Source organism: Bufo bufo, chromosome 7, assembly GCF_905171765.1.
Source record: "Bufo bufo chromosome 7, aBufBuf1.1, whole genome shotgun sequence".
In the NCBI taxonomy this organism is placed as follows: Eukaryota; Metazoa; Chordata; class Amphibia; order Anura; family Bufonidae; genus Bufo; species Bufo bufo.
The window spans coordinates 174,479,943-174,507,143 of NC_053395.1; the positions used below are offsets into that span (position 1 = coordinate 174,479,943).

At 41.6% G+C, this 27,201-nt stretch overlaps 1 protein-coding gene across 1 annotated transcript in view; it reads left to right on the forward strand.

Annotated features, from left to right (window-relative positions):
* Window positions 1–26,320, forward strand: part of FRZB (frizzled related protein) — a 43,036-nt gene extending 16,716 nt beyond the window's left edge. The window contains exons 3-6 of the mRNA XM_040440597.1: window positions 14,047–14,112; window positions 15,905–16,109; window positions 24,544–24,607; window positions 25,674–26,320. Of these exons, the coding sequence (XP_040296531.1) occupies window positions 14,047–14,112; window positions 15,905–16,109; window positions 24,544–24,607; window positions 25,674–25,769 (431 nt within the window). The 3' untranslated portion in view covers window positions 25,770–26,320. The remainder of the gene's footprint in view (window positions 1–14,046; window positions 14,113–15,904; window positions 16,110–24,543; window positions 24,608–25,673) is intronic.
* The last annotated feature ends 881 nt before the right edge of the window (window positions 26,321–27,201 follow it).

The window sequence follows — 27,201 nt, forward strand, 5'->3', positions numbered from 1 at the left end:
AGTACGCTGTTCTTGGGTACAGCATATATGGAGCTCCTGACTTTGGTGTGCTGAATTTCAACATCAAATTTTTCTTTCCTCCGACATCTGCCTTTGGTGTAAACGTGGGACCCCCCCATACTAATTAGATGGTCATCACATTTGGAAGAAAGCCGTTTTTTGTACAGCTGTTTTAGGTACAGAAACACCTGCTCCAGATGTCACATGGAAGTATTAAATGTAGGACAAACAGGAGTTTTTTTTGTAGCTGCAGTATTTGTCACCCTTGAAGTGTGTTTTTTTGGGTCAATGCAGTATGCCTCAGATCTGGCATTTTTCCCTCATTGCCTGCCATCTTTGTCTCATAGACCTCCAATGTTTTTCTTTGTTTGTTTTGTAGATTCAAAAACATATCTACAATGGTTGTTGGCATTTTAAAGGGTTTCTGTCACCAGAATTACCCTCTTAAACTGTCTGACATTAGCGATGCTATTTTTATGTTTATTGATGCCCCCTTACTGCACAATTCTTACTTTTGTAATATGCAAATTGCTCCTGCTCCTAGAGGCTCTGTTCTCCCACCTCATTCCACGCCCTGCCGTCCTTGATTGACAGGCCAGCGTTCGTCTTCTCCTGCCGGCCCTGTGAGCTGGTTAAACAGCACTGCGCAGGTGCGAGACTTACCCAGCACACAGGGTCAGCAGAAGAAGACAATCGTTGGTCTGTCAATCAAGGACAAGAGGGCGTGGAATGAGTGCATATTACAAAAGTAAGAATTGTGCAGTAAGGGGGGGGGGCATCAATAAACATAACGATAGCAGAGTTGGATTCTGCTGACATTAGCACATCGCTAATGTCAGCCAGTTTAACAGGATTAATTCTGGTGACAGAAACCCTTTAAATTGTATTTAGAATTTTTTTTTTACCAATGCTTTTTCCATACAGTTCCACAGAGGAAGAAAATATGCCAGCCACACAAAAACATATATTAAAAAACACCAGGTGCTAAAACACTATGGGGCACATTTATTAAGACCGGCGTTTTAGACGCCGGTCTTAATAAGCTCTATTCCTGGTGGTTGATCTGCTGGAGTTATGAAGAGGCGCCGTCCTCTGCATAACTTTGGCGGATCCTCCACCACTTCTAAATGTAAGACTGCTTCCTAGCTTTCTTACATTTAGACCATTTTCTAAGCCTAGACCTGCCTTGAGTGGGAAGAACTCACAGATTGCGATGCCAAGGACCTTTGTGCCTCAATCTGCACCAGAAATACGCCTCATTTTGGAGTATTTCTGTTTGATACATGACACCCCTATGTAGGTAAAAAAAAAAACTCAAAATGCCTCAACATCAAGTCAATGGTAATTTAAGGTTTTATTGCCCTCCCAAAAAATGACAGAACCAAAACTGTGTGTGAAGTGGGGTTGTCCAAGTTAAATTAAAAGTCTCCAAGCAGTAGTATTTTAATTTAACATGGACAATCCCTTTAAAGCTGGCCATACACATTAGTATTTTGTTGGCCAAACACTAATATGTGTGGGGAGCTCATGGCTCATCATCTGTCGGGGAAGACAAGGATCAGGCAAAATGAATATTTTGACCCAATCCTTTTGTTCTCCTGGAAGATAAGCAACTGCCAGAGGTGGCTGGCAATAGCTTTCTCCACTCTTCCCATAGAATACACATCCATGTCCAGCTCAGATGAACATGTATGCGTATGGGGAAGCCGGGAGGAGGTCTGAAGAGATAGCTATTGGCCGTATGATCTGAATGTTGTATTAGATATGCCATGTGTGAATTATACCCTAATGCTGCTCAGACATTGCATCTGGTCAGGAAGAAAATAAAGGTCATTCACTGCAGAATGATCAGTTACACACATTTCTAATATACTATATGCATACTTACCAATGTTTTCATTGGTTAAAATCGGGGTATCTAAGCCCTACCCATTGGAATGCCCATTCCCATGCCGGGAATACTGCTTATGTACGGGGTTTATGTTAGTACCGCCTATTTTCGATCCAGGACATTCCGAATTTGCCAGAACCATCTCTGAAAATCAGGGACAGTCATACCAAATTTGGGACAGTTGGCAACTTTATATCAATTCTGTATCACTTCTTCACAATTTTCAAGATCTCTGCTTGGAGTCACTATTATTTACTTCTAGGGGATGAAAGTCTGTCCTTTTCGTGTGATGGACACAGATATAATACACATACTGTAACGGTAACAAGCATTGCACCCGTGTGTTCAGTGCACCACAAGGACAGATTTTTAACCCCAGAAAGTAAGCAATAAAGCTCCTTTTGAATGGCAACAAGTAGAGCTTCTTGATAAACTACAACTTTTTGTTATAGAATCATAATTTTACTTGCCTAAACTGGGGTAGATTTAAAAAAAGTGGTGTAAAGGAAACTGGCTTAGTTGCCCATAGCAACCAATCAGATTCCACCTTTCATTTATCAGAGCTTCTTTGGAAAATGAAATGTGGAATCTGATTTCTATGGGCAACTAAGCCAGTTTTTCTTTACACCACTTTTGATAATCCCCCCCTGCATTTTCATACAGTTTCCACTAGGGGGAGCATAGAACAAAGAGATTTTTACAGCTTCCATTGAAGCCAATGGTAACAGTATACATTCCTATGCAGTGAGCTTCCCCTAGTGGTAGCTGCATCCAGACAGTTTTATCATACACTATATGAGGGAAGCAGCAGACATAGAGCTGTATGGGAAAATGTAACTATATATTTATGCCAGTGTCTAGTTTAAATGCACTTAGAAATATGAGGGCACATTTATCTCTAAAATATACTTTTTGTGTCGCAAAAAAATAATAATAAACTGCATATTTGTGAATTTTTAAATGCCTCTTGTGCAAAAAGGGAGTGTAGCAAGTGTGGGTAGGGGCAAGACCAGCAGCCCTGCCACATTTATCATCTTTTACGCCATTTTTCAGGCATAGATATCAGTATATCCCCACGGGCTGCCAGATGCTGTGCCTAATTTATGACAAGTCTATAATAAATCTGGCCCACAGTGTTCAGAATGAGCGGCCGCCACCATAGTTATGAAACACCTGCTCTACTTTTATCCAGTATAGTTAGATAAAGTGGGTGAATTGGAGAGTAACCTTTTTACAATACAATACAATTTTTTATTATTTGAAATTTCTTCAGCTTAACATTTTTATTTTATTTAACAATTTGTCAGAAATCTGGACCATTTCGCTTTGCATTCCAAATTGCCTGGGAGTGTTTTATGCAAATGTACTGGGAAACTGGGGGGCTCATACTAAGTCTCGCTATAGGCCCCTATGAGATCTGTGTATGCCCCTGGCAAAACATAATTTCATTTACCATATGAAAATCCTTTCAGCTTCATTAAAGGCCATGTACATCTTTGGGGGACAATTTTTGCTTTATGATTGCATTTTACTCATTTAGGGCTAAAAATAATTTGAAAAATTTGTCTTTATTAAAAATATTGAGCCGTTCTGTCTCAAAGGGTTAACAGTTTTATATAGCTGTGTGCATCCTACTTTGATTTTCAATTTGTGCCGGTCATCTAATAAACCTTAGCTCTAAATTACTAAGAGGTCATAAACACTTATTTAAGCCACAATCTTATCAGTAAGATAAGGATTGAGCTTTGATGAGTGTTTATCAAGTCAGAGATGAAAAAAAGGAGCCGTCTGCTCCCCAACTGACGGAGCAGGAAGAAAAAACAGATCATGTTAGTAGAGCATCTCAGCTCTGTACAGAGAAAAGAATCCATATTTTTTATAAAGACCAATTGAAAAAATTATTTGGCTCATAATAAGTACAATGCACTAATAAAACAAAATTGCCACAAAAGGTGTACATAGCCTTCAAAGAGATTATCCCATGATTAATGCAAAAAAAAATAAGAATCAGACATCATATAGTACATTACAGTCTTTTTCCAGTAAAGCTAGAACCAGCCCTGTGCCTCACATGGCTCCAGAGAAATTCCCATTCATCACTCCAATTGCATTGCTAGATTTAGTTCACGCTGGCAGCCCAGAGGGCATGTCCGTCTTCAGGATGCATGTCCTTTCTGCTGCAGTTAAAGGACGGAACTGAGCATGTGTGTCCACTTCAGTGAGGTGGACAGAGAAATTAGAAAATGAGCAAACAGCGGGTGGCGCTACACAGATACATTTCAGTTAATAACTACATTTTTAATGACATGCAATTACAAAAGTATTCAGCTCCAGGTGCTGATTTGAAAACTGTAGAGTATTGTTTATGGGACAACCCCTTTAAGTGAATATGTGAGAGATATCCAATATCGTAGAATCCCTAGAGAATAAAACAGAAGCGCTCTGACAGTATTTAGATGACGTTTTACGGGACCTGAGACCTGCAATTTTCTTGACGGGGAGAGGAAGTGGTCTGATATCCAGAGCAGCAGAGAACCAAGGTTACATTTTTCATCCACAGTAAACATTTTTGTCTTTATAATGGTGTCTTTGTGCATTCATTTCTACACACTTGTACTTTAAACATTGTGACCATTTTTGGTCATTTGGCATAGAGAGTGTAGTGAACAGTGCCCAGATATGTTCTGACCAAAGAGAATCTGTCTCGTAGGGTGAAAAATGTCTAACTTTTACCAATGCAACCCAGCAGGCATCAGCAGGATTCCTGTAAATGATTCCAGTCTTATAAAATACCAATTTCTGCTTTTCTTCTAAGTAGTAATCTGAGATTTCTCCTGAAGAATGTGTTTGGGTTAGATGATGCTGCTATTATTTGGCAGCAATTATTAGCAATTATGCCGCAACTGATATAATTTATTTACCCCTAAGTGGGGTAAAATATTATATGACTGGTCAATAGTGTTGAGCGAACTTCTGTTTTAAGTTCGGCGTCTAAAGTTCAGCTTCCGGTTAGCGGAGAATCCCGATATGGATTCCGAATTCCGTTGTGGTCCGTGGTAGCAGAATCAATAATGGCCGATTATTGATTCCGCTACCACGGACCACAACGGAATTCGGAATCCATATCGGGATTCTCCGCTAACCGGAAGCCGAACTTTAGACGCCGAACTTAAAACAGAAGTTCGCTCAACACTACTGGTCAACACCATTTCCACATGGTCCCAAGCTCTGAACCAAACAAGGTCCAGCAGAACACAAGCCCATTTGGAGCTTGGTCTGAACTTTGAAGCCAATTCCTATAAATTAGACCTAGATGATTGTGAGCACCATAAACACAACTCTGAAAAGTGCAGGAGGGGCTGGAAATGTGCTTTCATTGGTGCCTATATTTTTTGCAAATATGAAAACTATGAGGGGAATTTATCATCCCCTGCCCTCCAAAATTCTGGTTTCACAAAGTCGCTTTGTGAATTTTTGGACTTAAGCTGGGTTCACATCACGTTTTTGTCTTACGTTTGATGTATACAAAAAACATATACGTTAAATAGATGCTTCAGATGTCATACAATGCTATCTGTCACCATAGAGTTCCATTAAAAAAACAAAATGTATAAATTAACTTATACATTTTTTACTAGACTCTGAAGGATGTAAAAGCATGTACTACCCTTTTGTGTCACTTTTTTCCCAAGGTATACATCAAACGGATTGGAAAAACGTGATGTGAAGCCAGCCTTACTTGTGTTAAACTTGGGGACTTTTTTTTTTATTTTTACACCACTTCAATTTTTAAAAGTGGGCTTGAATGGGTCTGAGCTGCACCCATACCATGTGACCGATGAACGTGACGTCACAAGCCTAGAAAGAGGCCGCAGCGCACACTGTAGTACTGTGGTCTCTTTAAACAATTGATCAGCAGGTGTGCCAGAAGTCTTTCCCTCACTTTTCTGATACTGATGACCTATCCTTAGGATAGGTCATCAATATCAAAATCTCGGACAACCCCTTTAAATTGTACTTCCGTTACAATAATACAACCACATGCATCCGTCATGAACGGATCCGGTTGTATTATGTCTTCTATAGCCATGACGGATCCGTCTTGAACACTATAGAAAGTCTTCGGGGGACGAATCCGTTTTCTATTGTTTCAGATTGTTTCAGAGAAAACTGATCCGTCCCCATTGACTTACATTGTGTGCCAGGACGGATCCGTTTGGCTCCGATTCGTCAGGCGGACAGCTAAACACGGCAGGCAGCGGAGGCAAACTGAACGGAGGCAAACTGGTGCATTCTGAGCGGATCCTTTTCCATTTAGAATGCATTAGGGAAAAACTGATCCGTTTTGGACCGCTTGTGAGAGCCCTGAACGGATCTCAGAAACGGAAAGCCAAAACGCCAGTGTGAAAGTAGCCTTTACTGCGAACAATCCACAAGATAATGGACATGCTGATCCGAATGAAGATATTGTATCTGCATGTAAAAAAAAATCTGCAGATGGGGATTGGACAGTCCCATAGACCTGTACTTTACTTTGCTGCAGATTTGTGGTACGGAATAGGTGATGCCTAGATGATTTATATATGACCCTGGCTTGCTAGGAAGCTGCTCCTGTTGATATTTGCATTACCATATTCATTACTCCAAATCCTATTTCTATCTGGCATATATACTGTAGATTAGGCGGCGTTCACATCACTGTTTCGTTTTCCGTTCTTCTGATCCATCAGAAGAACAGAAAACAAAACAAAAAAAAAAACAGATCCTGTATTATAAGCATCTGTTATGCTCAGTTAAGTTATGCTCGTTTGGCATCCGTTTTAGTCGTTTCTGTCTGAGATCCATTATTTGAAATGGAAAAAAGTCCTACATGAGGTTTTTTTTTTTCCATCTAAAATAACTGATCTCAGATGGAAAGAGCTAAAACGGATACAAAATGAGCAGAACTGAGCATAACACAGGCTTAAAATACAGGATTCGTTTGGGCACTAAATAAATAAAGATTGGTAGAATCATTATTATTGTATTTACGGTAACTCTCTCTTCAGTATAGCATTATTAAACATTTTCTTTTACTTTTTGACTTCAGAACATGGAAACAAGAGAGTTGGTTACAAATTCCAAAATTCCTGATGAAACATTCTGAGATTCCTTTTATTTCTGTGCTGGTATTAGACACGGATTAACAGATAACTTTGTTGCTGCCCTGGAATGTTTGATAGAGCAAAAACATCACAATTCATTCTCTTGAAAGCAAGCACAAATGTTGGCAGAACGTCTGGCAGATACAGTGCTATAGACACAGTAACCATTGAGTGCATTTCAATGAGCTGCTTTTTTTTCTATAGGGATAAGAGGTCAGTGAAAGTGCAGCGAAAAATAACAATAAAATTGCCAACGTCCTATAGTTCTGTAAATAACAATGTCCCTTCCCATCTACATAGAGAAGACTCTCAAACATTTACACTGCATGGTACTGTACATTTGTAATCTTGTGGCAATAATGCCCATAAATATGTGAAACTCCCCCACAATGATTGAGGTCAGGTGTTTCAGCTATACCCATTTCAAACAGGGGAATAGAATCAAGCACACAGTCACGTAATCTCCTCCATAGACGTACATTGGTAACAGTAGTGGACGTACTGAAGAGCTCAGTTACAATAAACATAGCACTGACATAGGATGTGAACTATTCCATGTGTGAGTTTGTAGATTTTTCAATCTGTTAGATCTGCCCTGGTTAATTGTAAGTTTTATTAAAGGGGTTCTCCAGGCAGGGGCATAACTACCATAGCGCAGACCATGTCACTGCCATGGGGTCCAGGCCCAGTCTTAGTTAGGATTATCTCCTCTTCTACTGGAGGTGAAAACTTGGTCAGGACTCTACCCCAAAAGGCATAACTTTTGGCAAATTAAGCAGGAAAAATGGCCCAAGGGTCATTAAAAAGGGTTTAGGGAGAAACCATTCTATCCTGTGGGGGGGGGGGGTGGGGGGGGGACTGGTTTGATCCTTGCTATGGGGCCCTTACTTCTCTATGTACGCCACTGTCTCCAGGAATTAAAAAAATGAAAATACTTAAATATTACTTTATTATAAATATATTCCCAAATGCATTTTTATTAGTTATAATGGCTCTTTTAGTCTAGGGAGTAATCATTAGGGGAAATAAAATGGCCGCTGTCCCATTAGTACAGGTAAACAAAGAGTCGGCACTCGATTCTTTTTGCACGCTGGCACGGGAAGGAACAATATCCCAAAACGTAATATAAAGAAATCGCAGCTGGCGCTTGAAGTCTTCTATTATGTACTCTTTATTATGTCACATTAATATCTCGAAACAGTGGACGTGTTTCGGCTAATCCAGCCTTTATCAACTGATAAAGGCTGGATTAGCCAAAATGCGTCCACTGTTTCAAGATATTGATGTGACATAATAAGGAGTACATAATAGAAGACTTCAAGCACCAGCTGGGATGTCCTATTAGTACACACACAACCTGACCTAATCACACAGGAGGAAAAGTTACTTCACAACACTGAGCTAAAGAGCTGCTTCATCCTCCTCTCTGCTCTACTTGTCAGGGTTTATGATCCTGAATACAGCTGATAAGATCTACTGCTGAATCTCTGTAGGATTGGAGTTCATGAGGAGACATGGAGTACAGAGAGGATGGACAGGGCAGACTGGGGTAAAGAAGACTGCACACAAGTGCTCCTGCTCATTAGCCACACCTCCACCTCCTCTCTGTACTTCATGTCTTCTCATGAACTCCATTCCTACAGAGATTCAGCTGAAGATCTTATCACCTGTACTCAGGATCATAATCCCTGACAAGTAGAGCAGAGAGGAGGGCTAGGCAGGTCTTTATCTCAGTGTTGTGAAAGTAACTTGTCCTCCTGTGTGAGAACTGGTTTTGTGTGTACTAATAGGACGGCAGCAGTTTTATTTCCCCTAATGATTGCTCCCTAGACAAAACAAGCCATTATAACTAATTAATGGGATTTGGGAATATATTTATAATAAAGTAATATTTAAGTATGTCCAGTTATTTTATTTTCTTAATACCCCATTAATATGAAATGGAAGCATTTAGGAGTAAAATAATCTCAGCCACACATCGGTAGACCAAGCAAACTCACTTCGAGTGCATGGGGCATCAAATCACCAAGCACTGCACAGGTCCAAACTGCTACCTTGCATTGAGGGGTTCATGACATGGGTTTCAAACAAGCTCTGATCACGTGTCAGCTGGAGTCACTAGACTCTGGAGCTGTGGGAATGTGTTCTTTGGATTGAAAAATCACATTGTTGTTTGACTGATGAACGAATCTGCATTTTGCAGATGCCTGGAGAATGCTACCTACACACCTACTGTGAAATTTGGTGAAGGAGGGATAATGATCTACATCTGTTTTCAGGGTTTGGGCTAGGTCTTGTATTTCCAGAGACCTAGGGCAATGTTAATGCTACGCATACAAAGACATTTTGAGCTACTTTTCCTCTGCATGGTACTGGCTCTACCCTACTTGATTTTGTTTGCTTTTAGTACCAGGTACTTCGTTTTCCATTGTGGATATGGTACCCACTCAATGTAGCTGGTCATCATAACGACACGACATGACTACAGGGGCATTGTCGTTAAGTTGATACACAGGAACAATGGAGGATATTGGAAGGATGCTCTTCTTGTGGGTGTTTGTCCCAGCAAGGAGACAACTTTTGTTCCACAAAAAACCGAAGGAAGCAAGAGCAAAAACTGCACAGATGACACAGTGTAGCTTCTCTGAGGCCAATCACTAGTCGGAAGGGTTTTGATGTGACATCCATGGTGTCGCTTTGGCTTGCTTGGAACTTCATTAGACCTCATGCACATGACCAAATGTATTTTGCGTCCGCAAACCGCGGATACAGTTTTTTGAGGATCAGAAAAAGACATTCAATAATTTGCAGAACAGACATACAGATGCAGACAGGAACACGGATGGCATCCATGTGCTGTTCACCTTTTTTGCAGATCCATAGAAATTAATGTGATCGGCCAAAAATGGGGATTGGACACGGACCAAAACTACGATCATGTGCATGAGGCCTATGATGTGGTACCAAAAAAGTACCATGATCGCAAATTTTACCTAGTGAAAGCCAAAACAGGCTGAGTAGAGTTACGTAGATCCAGTTCGAAGCTGTGGAAAAGGGGCTTTAGACAATTGTGTGCTTCCAACCTTAGGGCTACAGTTTGGGCAAGACCTTATTTCAGCATGACTTCAGTTCCCCTGCGTATAAATCAACGTTAAAACATGGTTTTGTGAGTTTAGTGTGGAGGAAATTGTGTGCCCGGCACAGAGCAGTAAACACCTTCAGGATGAACTGGAATGCTGATTGCAAGCCAGAATGCTTATATATAAATATACAGACAACCATTTCTGCATGAATAAAAATCCCCTTATTGACATTATTGGAGCATTCTGATAATGAACATGTACGGATAATTACAATTTCGGTCCATTGCCTGGTACGCAGTAAAAATGTAAATGATCAGAATGCCTTTCCTGTTAAAGAGAACAATCAGATAATAACATTATAGTAACATAGTAACATAGTATATAAGGCCCAAAAAAGACATTTGTCCATCCAGTTCGGCCTGTTATCCTGCAAGTTGATCCAGAGGAAGGCAAAAAAAAAACCTGTGAGGTAGAAGCCAATTTTCCCCACTTAAGGGGGGAAAAATTCCTTCCCGACTCCAATCAGAATAACTCCCTGGATCAACGACCCCTCTCTAGTAGCTATAGCCTGTAATATTATTACGCTCCAGAAATACATCCAGGCCCCTCTTGAATTCCTTTATTGTACTCACCATCACCACCTCTTCAGGCAGAGAGTTCCATAGTCTCACTGCTCTTACCGTAAAGAATCCTTTTCTATGTTTGTGTACAAACCTTCTTTCCTCCAAACGCAGAGGATGTCCCCTCGTCACAGCCACAGTCCTGGGGATAAATAGATGATTGGGTACTGACCCCTGATATATTTATACACAGTAATTAGATCTCCCCTCAGTCGTCTTTTTTCTAAAGTAAATAACCCTAATGCTGATAATCTTTCAGGGTACTGTAGTTGCCCCATTCCAGTTATTACTTTAGTTGCCCTCCTCTGGACCCTCTCCAGCTCTGCTATGTCTGCCTTGCTCACAGGAGCCCAGAACTGTACAAAGTACTCCATGTTTGGTCTGACTAATGATTTGTAAAGTGGCAGGACTATGTTCTCATCACGGGCATCTATGCCCCTTTTGATGCAACCCATTATCTTATTGGCCTTGGCAGCAGCTGCCTGACACTGTTTTTTACTGCTTAGTTTACTGTTTATTAAAATTCCTAGGTCCTTTTCCATGTCAGTGTTACCGAGTGTTTTACCATTTAGTATGTACGGGTGACTTGCATTATTCCTTCCCATGTTCATAACCTTACATTTGTCAGTGTTAAACCTCACCTGCCACTTCTCTGTCCAAGCCTCTAATCTATCCAGATCCCTCTGCAGTAGTATACTCTCCTCTTCTGTGTTAATTACTTTACACAGTTTAGTGTCATCTGCAAAAATTAATATTTTACTGTGCAAGCCTTCTACAAGATCATTAATAAATATATTGAAGAGAATAGGGCCCTATACTGACCCCTGAGGTACCCTACTACTGACAGTGACCCAATCTGAGTGTGTACCATTAATAACCACCCACTGTTTTCTATCACTCAGCCAGTTACCCACATACAGACATTTTCTCCCAGTCCGAGCACTCTCATTTTATATACTAACCTTTTATGCGGTACAGTGTCAAATGCTTTGGAGAAGTCCAGATATACGACATCCATTGATTCGCCGCTGTCAAGTCTAGAACTTACCTCCTTATTACTGATTAAATTAGTTTAACATGACCGATCCCTCATGAAGCCATGCTGATATGATTCTATTTGCTTGTTTTTCTTGAGATCCTCCAAGATAGCATTTCTTATAAAACCTTCAAACAGTTTACCCACTACAGATGTGAAACTTACCGGCCTATAATTTCCGGGGTCTGTTTTTGCACCCTTTTTGAATATTGGCACCACATTTGCTATGCGCCAATCCTGTGAAACACTCCCTGTCAGTATAAAGTCTGTAAATATCAGAAATAAGGGTCTGGCTATGACATTACTTAATTCTCTTAGGATACGGTGGTGTATGCCATCTGGTCCTGGCGATTTGCCTATTTTAATCTTTTTAAGTCGCTGTTGTACTTCTTCCTGGGTCAGACAGGGCACTTTTAATGGGGAATTTACTTTTACATTCTGCATTTCAACTGACAGTTTATTTTCTTCAGTGAATACAGTGGAGAAAAATATATGTAATAGCTTTGCTTTCTCCTCGTCGCTCTCTGCAACTTCCCCCTCATTGCTCTGTAGAGGGCCGACACCTTCAGATTTATACTTTTTACCATTTATATAATTGAACAACATTTTAGGGTTAGTTTTGCTCTCTTTGGCAACTAATCTCTCGGTCTCTAGAGTAATTAAAGTAATTGCTATCTATTGTTACACTGGTGGCCTGTGTCCATGGCTCCACTCTCCCTGCTTCTGCCTTTCTGTCTGTGAATAAGTTCTAAGTTGCTTTGTGTCTCATTTCTGTCCTTTGGCATTCTAGAGGTTAACTTTCTTTGCTGTGTTCTGTTGCATTATGGCTGTGCCTAATTAAACCTCTGCTCTGCTCCTCTTCCTTGCGTGTGCAATCTTGTGTCATTCTCTGTATCTGCCAGGCCTTTACAGGCTGTTGCCTGTAATTAAGACATTTTCAAAACTGGACCGCGCTGCTGTATTAGCCAATCCGGGAATCTTCACTCCAGCACAGAGCCGTCAGTAAATGGAACACCGAGAACCAGACCTCCTTTCACAGGCACACTCCTCTCTTCCAACACACTCCTGTCAGATATCGAGAAAGCGCATCGATAGTGAAGTACTGCTTTGTCTAGTCAGATAAAAAGGTTTATTATACTCACAAGAGCAGATCTTGGTTAAAAGCATATCCATAAAACGCCTACTCCTGCCCGACCCGGGTTTCGCTTTTGCGCTTCATCAGGGGCATATTGGTGTGAACACTGCCCACTTCACATTTTTTGGATCTGCGGCGCTGGCAATACAGACAACGTACCGAAGTGTTTTATATTTTATAGACATGTTGCCTGTAATTGTTGTCTGTGTGCAGGCTTCTGTCTGTCTAGTCTGGTTTTTGTCCATCTTCATTCTGTTCCGGTGATCTTGTTCTAGTTCCTTGTCCAGTGATTTGTCTGTACTAGTTCCGGTAATCTTGTTTATTATCCACTTGTACTGTGTTTGTACTTGTTCCAAATATATTGTTTAATTGTCTGCATGTGTCCTGTGCCTTGCCTGGTTCTGTCTTGGTACCTTTCAATGGCGTCTGCATCCCAGTAGGTCAGCAGCCAACCATTTGGCGATTGGTACTGTTGTCCCACAAACAATGTCCATAACATGTACATAATTTCTACATAATTCCCTATTGCATTTCTGTAGGTTTACAAAAGGTTTGGAATGGATGACACGAAACTGAGGAAAATATCAATGGCAATACAATTCATTGACTGAAGACTAGCTGCCTTTGGTTCCTGTACATATTGCAGCGCCAATAAACACACTTTTTGTGTCCTACAGCTCTCTATGCGTGGCCTTTATGGACTAGTTAAATAATACTAATGAATAGCCATACACACTAGATAGAAGTTGGTTGATGGTTGAATAGCTGTTGAACAAACTATCATCTTGTGAACGTTCATTTTGCAGACATGGCCATACACATTTTAGTCCATATTGGCCATTATAGTTCTTGAAACTGGCAATATGTGTTCAATAAAAGAGAGATGGATTAAAGATCTTTCTGGGAAACTTTTTTCAAAGAAAGATCTATCACCCACAAATGATATTCTTTAAAAAAACATGTTTTATCTGACTTTTGGACAAAAATTTGATACCAACTTCTTTCAGGCAATATTGGTCATCGCTAAAATGTTTGTTGTTACATAGCACCTGATAGCCTTGTGATTTATCATCCAAATCTCATAATAAATGAGTTTTTACCATCTCAATGTTAACACCGTTTTCTTTTTTTCTTCAGAGCATTGTAAATGTAAGCCAATGAAAGCATCACAGAAAACGTATTTGAAGAACAACTACAACTATGGTATGTGAGACAATACATTTGTATGTTCTACCACAATATCCTTACGTTCTCTTACAAATAGTTGTTAGCTTTAACAATTCCTACTTAATAGTTGGATCCCTTGACAAACAGCTGCTCCCCCAATGATGAGCTCTAATCTGTGGAGAAACCTGGCAGTAAGTGCTCAGTTTCCTGCAGTAAGCACCCTTCAAATGCAAAGGTTGTCTATGTAATGCAGAACAGGACAGGTCCCCTAGGACATGAGGACCTTGAACAGTATATATCTCCCTTCAGGGTATATAACAATGAGTTTTCTAAAATGGACAACCCCTTTAAAGGGGTTATCCAAGACTAAACTTTTTTAACAGACCTCTTCAGAGTGGTGGACCAGCAGTGGGGTTAATACTTACCTGGTCCCCGCTGCAGGATTCCAGCTGCATTGCTCCATGGCTGCCTCTGCTGGTCCCGGGTCTCTGGTAATCAACATCCTGTTGACGGGCGTTAAGTGACCACTGCAGCTAATCACTGGCCGCAGCAGTGACCTGTCACCCATGCAATACGTTAATGGATCACGTGCCACATGGGTGACAGTTCACTGCTGTGGCCAGTGGTCAATGATTGGCTGCAAAAGGCCTTGTGATGCCTGTCAACAGGATTTTGATTCCTAGAGACCTGGGAACTGCAGAGACAACTGTGGAGCGATACAGCCAGAATTTAGGTAAGGACCAGGTAAGTATTAACCCCACAGCTGGTCTGCAACTCTGAAGAGGTCTGTTAAAAAAAAAGGTCAGTCTTGGATAACCCCTTTACGTTAAAGCAGTATTCCTTTTTTAGGCATTTATGGCGTCATAAATATCTGATAGATGCGGGTCCCACCTCTGGGTTCTCCACATCCTCACCCAACTCCACAAGGAGTCATCGAAACATCCTAAACCAGAGAGCAATGACACCCATAAAAGTGACTGGAGAGAGGAGCAGTGTGCATAGGCTGCAACCTCTCCATTTACTCCCTGTCTGGATGTGGTGGGCAGCAGGCACCTCATTAGTAGAATTGGGGTCTGGAACACAGAGGTTGGACTCCCATCTATCCTGTAGGAATTACACAAATGTCTAAGATAGAAATATGCCTTTGAAAATGTTAAATATGGAACAGGCAATGCATTGGGATTGGGCTGTTAAGAGATTTAAAAGAGTCAATCAGATGTGTAGTATATGGGCATCTGGTTAAAAGTTGAGCTCCACAGATCCCAAAAATGAGCAGGGCCTGGTTCTATATTTAGCTAAATGGAGCCTGCATGCATAGCCACCTCTCCATTGAAATGAGAGAACTGGAAATGATCTACACAGGTTGGTGAGGACCACAGTTACTCTGGCATCACAAATGATTGATTGATGTGGCATAAAAGTCTATTTGAAAACACTTTCTTCAGTTCACTTATTTAGAATATGCCAGAGGGCCCCTTTAATTATCCTTTGGTTAAAATGCCAATGTTTATAACTATGTTGGTTTGTCTGGTTTGCTGACAGCAGGAAATGGGTAAAACAACCCAGCAGCAATCGGGTCTTCATTGCCAGTGTGTGGTTTCACACACTGCTTTTTTTGGGGGAAAAAAGCCAATTTTTTTGGGACAGTTTTTGACATACGAAGGAAGGACTTGTAGTTCTCCTTCCTGCTGGATCCACTTCTGGCTTTCATTTAGAAAGCATAAAAAAAATACAGATTAGAAAAAAAAAAAAAATAAGCCACTCGTACTTATGTTTCTTAAAATGGATTCAGGCTGAGGATTTTTTTTTTATCATTTGCTTTATCCAGTAATCCGAGCAAAAGTGAAAGAAGTGAAGGTGAAATGCCATGATGCCACTGCAGTCGTAGAGGTCAAGGAGATTTTGAAGTCTTCCTTGGTGAATATTCCAAAAGATACCGTCACCCTGTACACCAACTCTGGCTGCCTGTGCCCACAGCTGCTGGTCAACGAAGACTATATAATAATGGGATATGAAGATAAGGAGCGCACCAGGTAATAACATGGATTTTTTTCATCCAAAATTTCCTGTGCATCTGCAGCAAATCCGCAAAAAAAAAATACAAAAGTGTGTTACATGAGGATTTAGCTGAAGATTTACCACAGCAAATTTGCAACATTATAGGCATGATGTGAAATAAACTTGCTGTGTGAATGGGTCTTTATGCAAGTAGACATATGGAGGTAGAGTAATATATATTAGCAGGATTAAAGGGTTTCTCCTCACTGTCCACCAATGAATAGAGTGGGGGTCCTGAGGCTCCTCACTGTGGCATCCATTCAGTCTCAGGTACTGATGGAGATGCCTGCCGATTCAGTCAGTCTCTGGTACTGATGGAGATAGATAGGAAACGGATTTGTCAATCTGGGAGAGAACAGTGCGTTCGCACCTTTCCCTAAGTACTGCTCAAAGCGAAAATACAGAAAGTCAAAGAAGGGGCAGTAACATAATAAAACTAAACTTTTAGTATTACGAAATAAAAATCCTCAAGAGGACAATAGCCCCTACAAACATAAACACACAAACAGATACAGGACCTCAGACCATGCTCTACAGTGGTGAAGCAAGGTCACAAAACCTCAGGTCCATACGTCAGAACCCCCTAAACTGATTTTGGATCTGGAAACGTGCCTTTTCAAGTAAAAAGGAAAGATCTTACTGGTTTCGGTAGATAATCAACGCTGTTCGCAATGAACAAAATGCCCGTAGAAAGGGAGGTTACTTTGATCCTGCGAGCTCAATAACCCGGTATCCATTCTGAAGATGATGCTTCGGTTATGAGCTTGTCAGGTAAACGGTCTTTGAAGTGGGGAAGCCTCAGGGAGGCAAAGCTGACCCTGTTGCGCCCTACTTGACCTATTGGACCCTAGTAGCCTCCTAACAGGGGGTCCGTGCCCCGCAAGGGGTGGCCCCGTCCGGAACCTTACCCTGATCTAGGATCCCCTGGAAAGCCCTACTGGAGGTTGTGCCCAGTGGCTAAAGAGTGGGTACCTGATCGGGTGAATGCGTTTCATCTAAAGAACGTATCAAACTATATCTATATAGGAAAGCCCCATGAATCATCAGGGGACACTGGGCTTAGGGCTAAACTAGCTGCACTTGCTGAAGGGCGTATGGCGTAACTCCGCAGTGTAACTGCAGACACTCCTGGGAAGCGTATGGCAGGTATCCAGGGAGAGGGGCATGAGAGGTAAGCGTGTCCCAGTTAAGACATTTGGTTTTGCCCAACAAACTGCGGAGTTACGCCATACGTCCTTCAGCAAATGCAGTTGGTTTAGCCATAAGCCCAGTGTCCCCTGATGATTCATGGGGCTTTCCTATATAGATATACAGTACAGACCAAAAGTTTGGACACACCTTCTCATTCAAAGAGTTTTACTTTATTTTCATGACTATGAAGGCATCAAAACTATGAATTAACACATGTGGAATTATATACATAACAAACAAGTGTGAAACTACTGAAAATATGTCATATTCTAGGTTCTTCAAAGTAGCCACCTTTTGCTTTGATTACTGCTTTGCACACTCTTGGCATTCTCTTGATGAGCTTCAAGAGGTAGTCCCCTGAAATGGTCTTCCAACAGTCTTGAAGGAGTTCCCAGAGATGCTTAGCACTTGTTGGCCCTTTTGCCTTCACTCTGCGGTCCAGCTCACCCCAAACCATCTCGATTGGGTTCAGGTCCGGTGACTGTGGAGGCCAGGCCATCTGGCGCAGCACCCCATCACTCTCCTTCATGGTCAAATAGCCCTTACTTTCAAAGTTTTCCCAATTTTTCGGCTGGCCGCCTGACCTTCATTTCTTAAAGTAATGATGGCCACTCGTTTTTCTTTACTTAGCTGCTTTTTTCTTGCCATAATACAAATTCTAACAGTCTATTCAGTAGGACTATCAGCTGTGTATCCACCTGACTTCTCCTCAACGCAACTGATGGTCACAACCCCATTTATAAGGCAAGAAATCCCACTTATTAAACCTGACAGGGCACACCTGTGAAGTGAAAACCATTTCAGGGTTGAAGCTCATCAAGAGAATGCCAAGAGTGTGCAAAGCAGTAATCAAAGCAAAAGGTGGCTACTTTGAAGAACCTAGAATATGACATATTTTCAGTTGTTTCACACTTGTTTATGTATATAATTCCACATGTGTTAATTCATAGTTTTGATGCCTTCAGTGTGAATCTACAATTTTCATAGTCATGAAAATAAAGAAAACTCATTGAATGAGAAGGTGTGTCCAAACTTTTGGTCTGTACTGTAGTTCGGTACGTTCTTTAGATGAAACGCATTCACCCGATCAGGTACCTGCTCTTTAGCCACCGGGCACAACCTCCGGTAGGGCTTTCCAGGGGATCCTAGATCATGGTAAGGTTCCAGACGGGGCACAGACCCTGTGTTAGGAGGCTATTAGGGTCCAATAGGTCAAGTAGGGCGCAACAGGGTCAGCTTTCCCTCCCTGAGGCTTCCCCACTTCAAAGACCGTTTACCTGACAAGCTCATAGCCGAAGCATCATCTCCGGAATGGATACCGGGTATTGAGCTCGCAGGATCAAAGTAACCTCCCTTTCTACTGGCATTTCGTTCATTGCGAACAGCGTTGATTATCTACCGAAATCGGTAAGATCTTTCCTTTTTACTTGAAAAGGCACGTTTCCAGATCCAAAATCAGTTTAGGGGGTTCTGGCGTATGGACCTGAGGTTTTGTGACCTTGCTTCACCACTGTAGAGCATGGTCTGAGGTCCTGTATCTGTTTGTGTGTTTATGTTTGTAGGGGCTATTGTCCTCTAGAGGATTTTTATTTAGTAATATTAAAAGTTTAGTTTTATTATGTTACTGCCCCTTCTTTGACTTTCTGTATTTACTGATGGAGATACCTGCCGATCCATTCAGTCTCTGGTACTGATGGAGATAATGGGGTCCCAAGCAATCAGATATTTATGACCTACCCTGCCTTTAATAAGCATGTTGAGCCTAATATTAACACAACATGAAAAGGTGTATATTCGTTTTAACCACCTCAGCCCCCATGGCTTAAACACCCTGAAAGACCAGGCCACTTTTTACACTTCTGACCTACACTACTTTCACCGTTTATTGCTCGGTCATGCAACCTACCACCCAAATGAATTTTACCTCCTTTTCTTCTCACTAATAGAGCTTTCATTTGGTGGTATTTCATTGCTGCTGACATTTTTACTTTTTTTGTTATAAATCGAAATTTAACGATTTTTTTGCAAAAAAATTGCATTTTTCACTTTCAGTTGTAAAATTTTGCAAAAAAAACGAGATCCATATATAAATTTTGCTCTAAATTTATTGTTCTACATGTCTTTGATAAAAAAAAAATGTTTGGGTAAAAAAAAAAAAATGGTTTGGGTAAAAGTTATAGCGTTTACAAACTATGGTACAAAAATGTGAATTTCCGCTTTTTGAAGCAGCTCTGACTTTCTGAGCACCTGTCATGTTTCCTGAGGTTCTACAATGCCCAGACAGTACAAACACCCCCCAAATGACCCCATTTCGGAAAGTAGACACCCTAAGGTATTCGCTGATGGGCATAGTGAGTTCATAGAACTTTTTATTTTTTGTCACAAGTTAGCGGAAAATGATGATTTTTTTTTTTCTTACAAAGTCTCATATTCCACTAACTTGTGACAAAAAATAAAAACTTCCATGAACTCACTATGCCCATCAGCGAATACCTTGGGGTGTCTTCTTTCCAAAATGGGGTCACTTGTGGGGTAGTTATACTGCCCTGGCATTCTAGGGGCCAAAATGTGTGGTAAGGAGTTTGAAATCAAATTCTGTAAAAAATGACCAGTGAAATCCGAAAGGTGCTCTTTGGAATATGGGCCCCTTTGCCCACCTAGGCTGCAAAAAAGTGTCACACATCTGGTATCTCCGTATTCAGGAGAAGTTGGGGAATGTGTTTTGGGGTGTCATTTTACATATACCCATGCTGGGTGAGATAAATATCTTGGTCAAATGCCAACTTTGTATAAAAAAATGGGAAAAGTTGTCTTTTGCCAAGATATTTCTCTCACCCAGCATGGGTATATGTAAAATGACACCCCAAAACACATTCCCCAACTTCTCCTGAATACGGAGATACCAGATGTGTGACACTTTTTTGCAGCCTAGGTGGGCAAAGGGGCCCATATTCCAAAGAGCACCTTTCGGATTTCACTGGTCATTTTTTACAGAATTTGATTTCAAACTCCTTACCACACATTTGGGCCCCTAGAATGCCAGGGCAGTATAACTACCCCACAAGTGACCCCATTTTGGAAAGAAGACACCCCAAGGTATTCCGTGAGGGGCATGGCGAGTTCCTAGAATTTTTTATTTTTTGTCACAAGTTAGTGGAAAATGATGATTTTTTATTTATTTTTTTCTTACAAAGTCTCATATTCCACTAACTTGTGACAAAAAATAAAAACTTCCATGAACTCACTATGCCCATCAGCGAATACCTTGGGGTGTCTTCTTTCCAAAATGGGGTCACTTGTGGGGTAGTTATACTGCCCTGGCATTCTAGGGGCCCAAATGTGTGGTAAGGAGTTTGAAATCAAATTCTGTAAAAAATGACCAGTGAAATCCGAAAGGTGCTCTTTGGAATATGGGCCCCTTTGCCCACCTAGGCTGCAAAAAAGTGCCACACATGTGGTATCGCCGTACTCAGGAGAAGTTGGGGAATGTGTTTTGGGGTGTCATTTTACATATACCCATGCTGGGTGAGATAAATATCTTGGTCAAATGCCAACTTTGTATAAAAAAAATGGGAAAAGTTGTCTTTTGCCAAGATATTTCTCTCACCCAGCATGGGTATATGTAAAATGACACCCCAAAACACATTCCCCAACTTCTCCTGAGTACGGAGATACCACATGTGTGACACTTTTTTGCAGCCTAGGTGGGCAAAGGGGCCCATATTCCAAAGAGCACCTTTCGGATTTCACTGGTCATTTTTTACACATTTTGATTTCAAACTTCTTACCACACATTTGGGCCCCTAGAATGCCAGGGCAGTATAACTACCCCACAAGTGACCCCATTTTGGAAAGAAGACACCCCCAGGTATTTCGTGATGGGCATAGTGAGTTCATGGAAGTTTTTATTTTTTGTCACAAGTTAGTGGAATATGAGACTTTGTAAGGAAAAAAAAATATATAAAAAAATCATCATTTTCCGCTAACTTGTGACAAAAAATATAAAATTCTAGGAACTCGCCATGCCCCTCACAGAATACCTTGGGGTGTCTTCTTTCCAAAATGGGGTCACTTGTGGGGTAGTTATACTGCCCTGGCATTTTCCAGGGGCCCTAATGTGTGGTAAGTAGGTAAATGACCTGTGAAATCCGAAAGCTGCTCTTTGGAATATGGGCCCCTTTGCCCACCTAGGCTGCAAAAAAGTGTCACACATGTGGTATCGCCGTATTCAGGAGAAGTTGGGCAATGTGTTTTGGGGTGTCTTTTTACATATACTCATGCTGGGTGAGAGAAATATCTCAGCAAAAGACAACTTTTCCCATTTTTTTATACAAAGTTGGCATTTGACCAAGATATTTATCTCACCCAGCATGGGTATATGTAAAATGACACCCCAAAACACATTGCCCAACTTCTCCTGAGTACGGCGATACCAGATGTGTGACACTTTTTTGCAGCCTAGATGCGCAAAGGGGCCCACATTCCTTTTATGAGGGCATTTTTAGACATTTGGATCCCAGACTTCTTCTCACGCTTTAGGGCCCCTAGAATGCCAGGACAGTATAAATACCCCACATGTGACCCCATTTTGGAAAGAAGACACCCCAAGGTATTCAATGAGGGGCATGGCGAGTTCATCGAATTTTTTTTTTTTTGGCACAAGTTAGCGGAAATTGATTTTATTTATTATTTTCTCACAAAGTCTCCCTTTCCGCTAACTTGGGACAAAAATTTCAATCTTTCATGAACTCAATATGCCCCTCACGGAATACCTTGGGGTGTCTTCTTTCCGAAATGGGGTCACATGTGGGGTATTTATACTGCCCTGGCATTCTAGGGGCCCTAAAGCGTGAGAAGAAGTCTGGAATCTAAATCTCTAAAAATTTTTACGCATTTGGTTTCCGTGAGGGGTATGGTGAGTTCATGTGAGACACAAGTTAGTGGAATATGAGACTTTGTAAAAAAAAAAAAAAATTTCCGCTAACTTGGGCCAAAAGAATGTCTGAATGGAGCCTTACAGGGGGGTGATCAATGACAGGGGGGGTGATCAATGACAGGGGGGGTGATCAGGGAGTCTATATGGGGAGACGCCTGTATGTGTTTTGCGGATCCGATCCTTCTATCAGTGGATCCGTAAAAATCATGCGGACGTCTGAATGGAGCTTTACAGGGGGGTGATCAATGACAGGGGGGTAATCAATGACAGGGGGGGTGATCAGGGAGTCTATATGGGGTGATCACCACAGTCATTGATCACGCCCCTGTAAGACTCCATTCAGACGTCCGTATGCGTTTTGCGGATCCGATCCATCTATCAGTGGATCCGTAAAAATCATGCGGACATCTGAATGGAGCTTTACAGGGGGATGATCAATGACAGGGGGGTAATCAATGACAGGGGGGTGATCAGGGAGTCTATATGGGGTGATCACCACAGTCATTGATCACGCCCCTGTAAGGCTCCATTCAGACGTCCGTATGCGTTTTGCGGATCCGATCCATCTATCAGTGGATCCGTAAAAATCATGCGGACTTCTGAATGGAGCTTTACAGGGGGGTAATCAATGACAGGGGGGTGATCAGGGAGTCTATATGGGGTGATCACCACAGTCATTGATCACGCCCCTGTAAGGCTCCATTCAGACGTCCATATGCGTTTTGCGGATCCGATCCATCTATCAGTGGATCCGTAAAAATCATGCGGACGTCTGAATGGAGCTTTACAGGGGGGTGATCAATGACAGGGGGGTAATCAATGACAGGGGGGTGATCAGGGAGTCTATATGGGGTGATCACCACAGTCATTGATCACGCCCCTGTAAGGCTCCATTCAGACGTCCATATGCGTTTTGCGGATCCGATCCATCTATCAGTGGATCCGTAAAAATCATGCGGACGTCTGAATGGAGCTTTACAGGGGGGTGATCAATGACAGGGGGGTAATCAATGACAGGGGGGTGATCAGGGAGTCTATATGGGGTGATCACCACAGTCATTGATCACGCCCCTGTAAGGCTCCATTCAGACGTCCGTATGCGTTTTGCGAATCCGATCCATCTATCAGTGGATCCGTAAAAATCATGCGGACATCTGAATGGAGCTTTACAGGGGGGTAATCAATGACAGGGGGGTGATCAGGGAGTCTATATGGGGTGATCACCACAGTCATTGATCACGCCCCTGTAAGGCTCCATTCAGACGTCCGTATGCGTTTTGCAGATCCGATCCATCTATCAGTGGATCCGTAAAAATCATGCGGACGTCTGAATAGAGCTTTACAGGGGGGTAATCAATGACAGGGGGGTAATCAATGACAGGGGGGTGATCAGGGAGTCTATATGGGGTGATCAGGGGTGATCAAGGGTGAATAAGGGGTTAATAAGTGACAGGGGGGGGGTGTAGTGTAGTGGTGCTTGGTGCAACATATTACTGAGCTACCTGTGTCCTCTGGTGGTCGATCCAAACAAAGGGGACCACCAGAGGACCAGGTAGCAGGTATATTAGACGCTGTTATCAAAACAGCGTCTAATATACCTGTTAGGGGTTAAAAAAATCACATCTCCAGCCTGCCAGCGAACTATCGCCGCTGGTAGGCTGGAGATCCACTCGCTTACCTTCCGAGCCTGTGTGCGCGCGTTCACAGGAAATCTCGCGTCTCGCGAGATGACGCGTATATGCGTGACTGTGCGCAGCGCTGCCACCTCCGGAACACGAATCTGCGTTAGGCGGTCCGGAGGTGGTTAAAGGGGTTTTCTCGGAGTAGAATATTGATGGCCTACCTTCAGGATAGGTCATTAATATGTGATCGGTGGGGTTTCCAGCTTCTGGCACTGATACCAATAAGCCATTTGAAGATGCCGCAGTGTTCTGGTGAGTCTTGCAGCCTCCTCATAGCATACCAAGCACAGCGCCGTTCATTGGATAGTGGCTGTGTTTGGAATTGCAGCCCAGGCCCATTTACCTAAATGGAATTGAGCTCCACCCAGGCCATGTGACCGAGGAACATGACGTCACTGGCCTAACAAGAGGCCACAGTGCTCAACAGAGCACCACAACCTCTTCAAACAGAGGATTTGCAGGGGTTCAGAGAGTTGGACCCCCACCGATTAGATATGGATGACCTATTCTTCTTTCAGAAAAACCCCTATAAGCTTTTACTGTTAATACAGAATATTAGCACAAAGGAAATACATATAACTCTCTTTTATTTTTAAACAGACTTCTACTAGTGGAAGGTTCCCTTGCTGAGAAATGGAGGGATCGTCTTGCAAAAAAAGTTAAGGTAAAATGACAAATAAAGGATATACTGACAGTTCTGAAACTAAATTATAGAAGTATACATCAAGAGGAACTAGGAGCTAAAAAGGGACAATCTTAAAGGTTGCTAAATATTTCTGCATACAGAATTTGTCCCTCACATCTACTGGAAAGCGCAGTTGATAGCATGGTAGAAAACTCACCCAAGGTAAAAGCTCTCTGAATCTAGCACTTTATCATAAGATATGGACACTTTTTTATTTTTTGAATGGCTAAATATATAGGGATTTATTCCACTTATCTTTTAAATATGAATGAATGCTGGAACATTTGCAGCTAGAAGTGCCCACGCTCTCTCCAATGCCTTGGCCTGTATTGGCTATTTGGAATGTTCAATATGTAACATAGTAACAAAGATTGTAAGGCTGGAGAAAGACATCTGTCCATCCAGTTCGGCCTGTCATCCTGCAAGTTGATCCAGAGAAAAGCAAAAAAAAAAACCCTGTGAGGTAGAAGTCAAATTTCCTCACTTTAGAGGAAAAAAATTCCTTCCCGACTCCAAATCAGGCAATCAGAATAACTCCCTGGATCAACGACCCCTCTCTAGTAGCTATAGCCTGTAATATTATTACACTCCAGAAACACATCCAGGCCCCTCTTGAATTCCTTTATTGTACTCACCATCACCACCTCCTCAGGCAGAGAGTTCCATAGTCTCACTGCTCTTACCGTAAAGAATCCTCTTCTATGTTTGTGTACAAACCTTCTTTCCTCCAGACGCAGAGGATGTCCCCTCGTCACAGTCCTGGGGATAAATAGATGATGGGAGAGATCTCTGTACTGACCCCTGATATATTTATACATTGTAATTAGATCTTCCCTCAGTCATCTTTTTTCTAAAGTGAATAACCCTAATTTTGCAGCCAAGAATAGGACATGTTCTATCTTCTCCAGAATGGAAATATGGATGCAGACCACAAAAAAAATACATACAGTCCTAAATAACAAAATTCTTACATCATATTCCTATTATTATAACAATCACTCTTATTTTTTTAATATTTACATTATTTTCTTTTCCATTTTTTCAGCGCTGGGATCAGAAACTGCGTCGCCCTCGAAAAATCAAATCTCCTGTTGCACAAAACGCCAATAAAAACAGCAACTCAAGACAAATGCAAAGCTAGACTCATGGAACGATGTCTGTAAAACTCGGTGGACTTTTATACAAAGATTTGCATTGTTGGAGCAGCAAAGAAGAAATTGCACTATTGCACGTTATAACCTATTGTTTACTACAAGATATTGTAGTCGATTGTAGTTTTTTTCCCTTCTTTTATATTTGCACGGAATACTAAGCAATAGATTTATTCCACTTTTAGAGAGGTTAAAGTTTTCTTTATTTGTAAAAAATGAAGCAACTCGGTGGGTGAGAAACAAAGATAATTCATGTTCAATAAATTTCTGATCTACTAATCCTGATTGTCTGCACAATGGCTTGTCTTGTGCTTAAACATCCTAAACTTAAAAAAAAGTCTTGTCTCCATGTACTCTCTCGTTCCTTGTAGGTTATACACAGATATCATAGGAACTCACAGAAAAACTTTGTAGACCCTCCCCCAATCTGGGAAATATCTGACAACTTTACTATTATTATTATTACTTTTTTTGTTTTATTTTATTTGTGACGAATCTTTCAATAAAAAAGTTGTGCTTCCGCAACATGAAATACATGAAACAGGTACTCTCTGAAAGTATTTATACTAGACAAAAAAACATTGATAAAGATCCCCCTGCAGTTCTAAATCCTCTGTTGCCCTTCAATGAATATGTAATAAAAACTTGCTACTGGCAGCCACTAGGGGGAGCTCAGTGTATAGCAATGCATACAGTGTCTGTTGAACTCATTGGAAGCTTTGAAAACCTTTTTGTGATGAGCTCCCCTTATTCATGACTGAAGGCAATTACTGAGGACTTATGAAAGGAAAGAGAAGTTCAGAATGGGGCCCCCCTTCCCCACTGGCCCCATAGCAGTGGCATGGTTTGCCTCGAGGGTAAGTATGTCACTGGTTCCCTGTTGTCAGCCATTTTAGGCTAGGGAGGGATTGACTATCCTGTTCTCCTGTAAGATTACTGATAGGAAGTATAGATCACACTTTATTATCTCACATATCTCCAGTTCTCCATAAGCATTTACACTAGGGATGAGTGAATCAATTCTACCTGTAAGTGTAGCAGTGCATGCACAGACGCTGCTCCTAAACTGAAATTGAGCTTCGGCAGCCTGCGCTACTAGACGCTGCTCCTAAACTGAAATAGAGCTTCGGCAGCCTGCGCTACTACTTGGGGGAGTTGAAAAGTTGCTCTTTCAATAACAATTCCACCCAAGACATAGAAATGGCCATATTCTAATAAATTGGGAGTCAGAATGATAGCCATCACTTGCTAAAGAGGACCCTTCACCTGAAAATGCAAGTTAAACTAAAAATATATACCCTTACTTGCCGGCCCCCGGTGGAGCTTATTCAGTTCTTCATTTTGCACTCAGTGCCCCCCGCAATATTTCCCGCCTTCTAAGCTAATGAGCCATTCGGCTCAACTGGGCGGGCTTGCAAATGT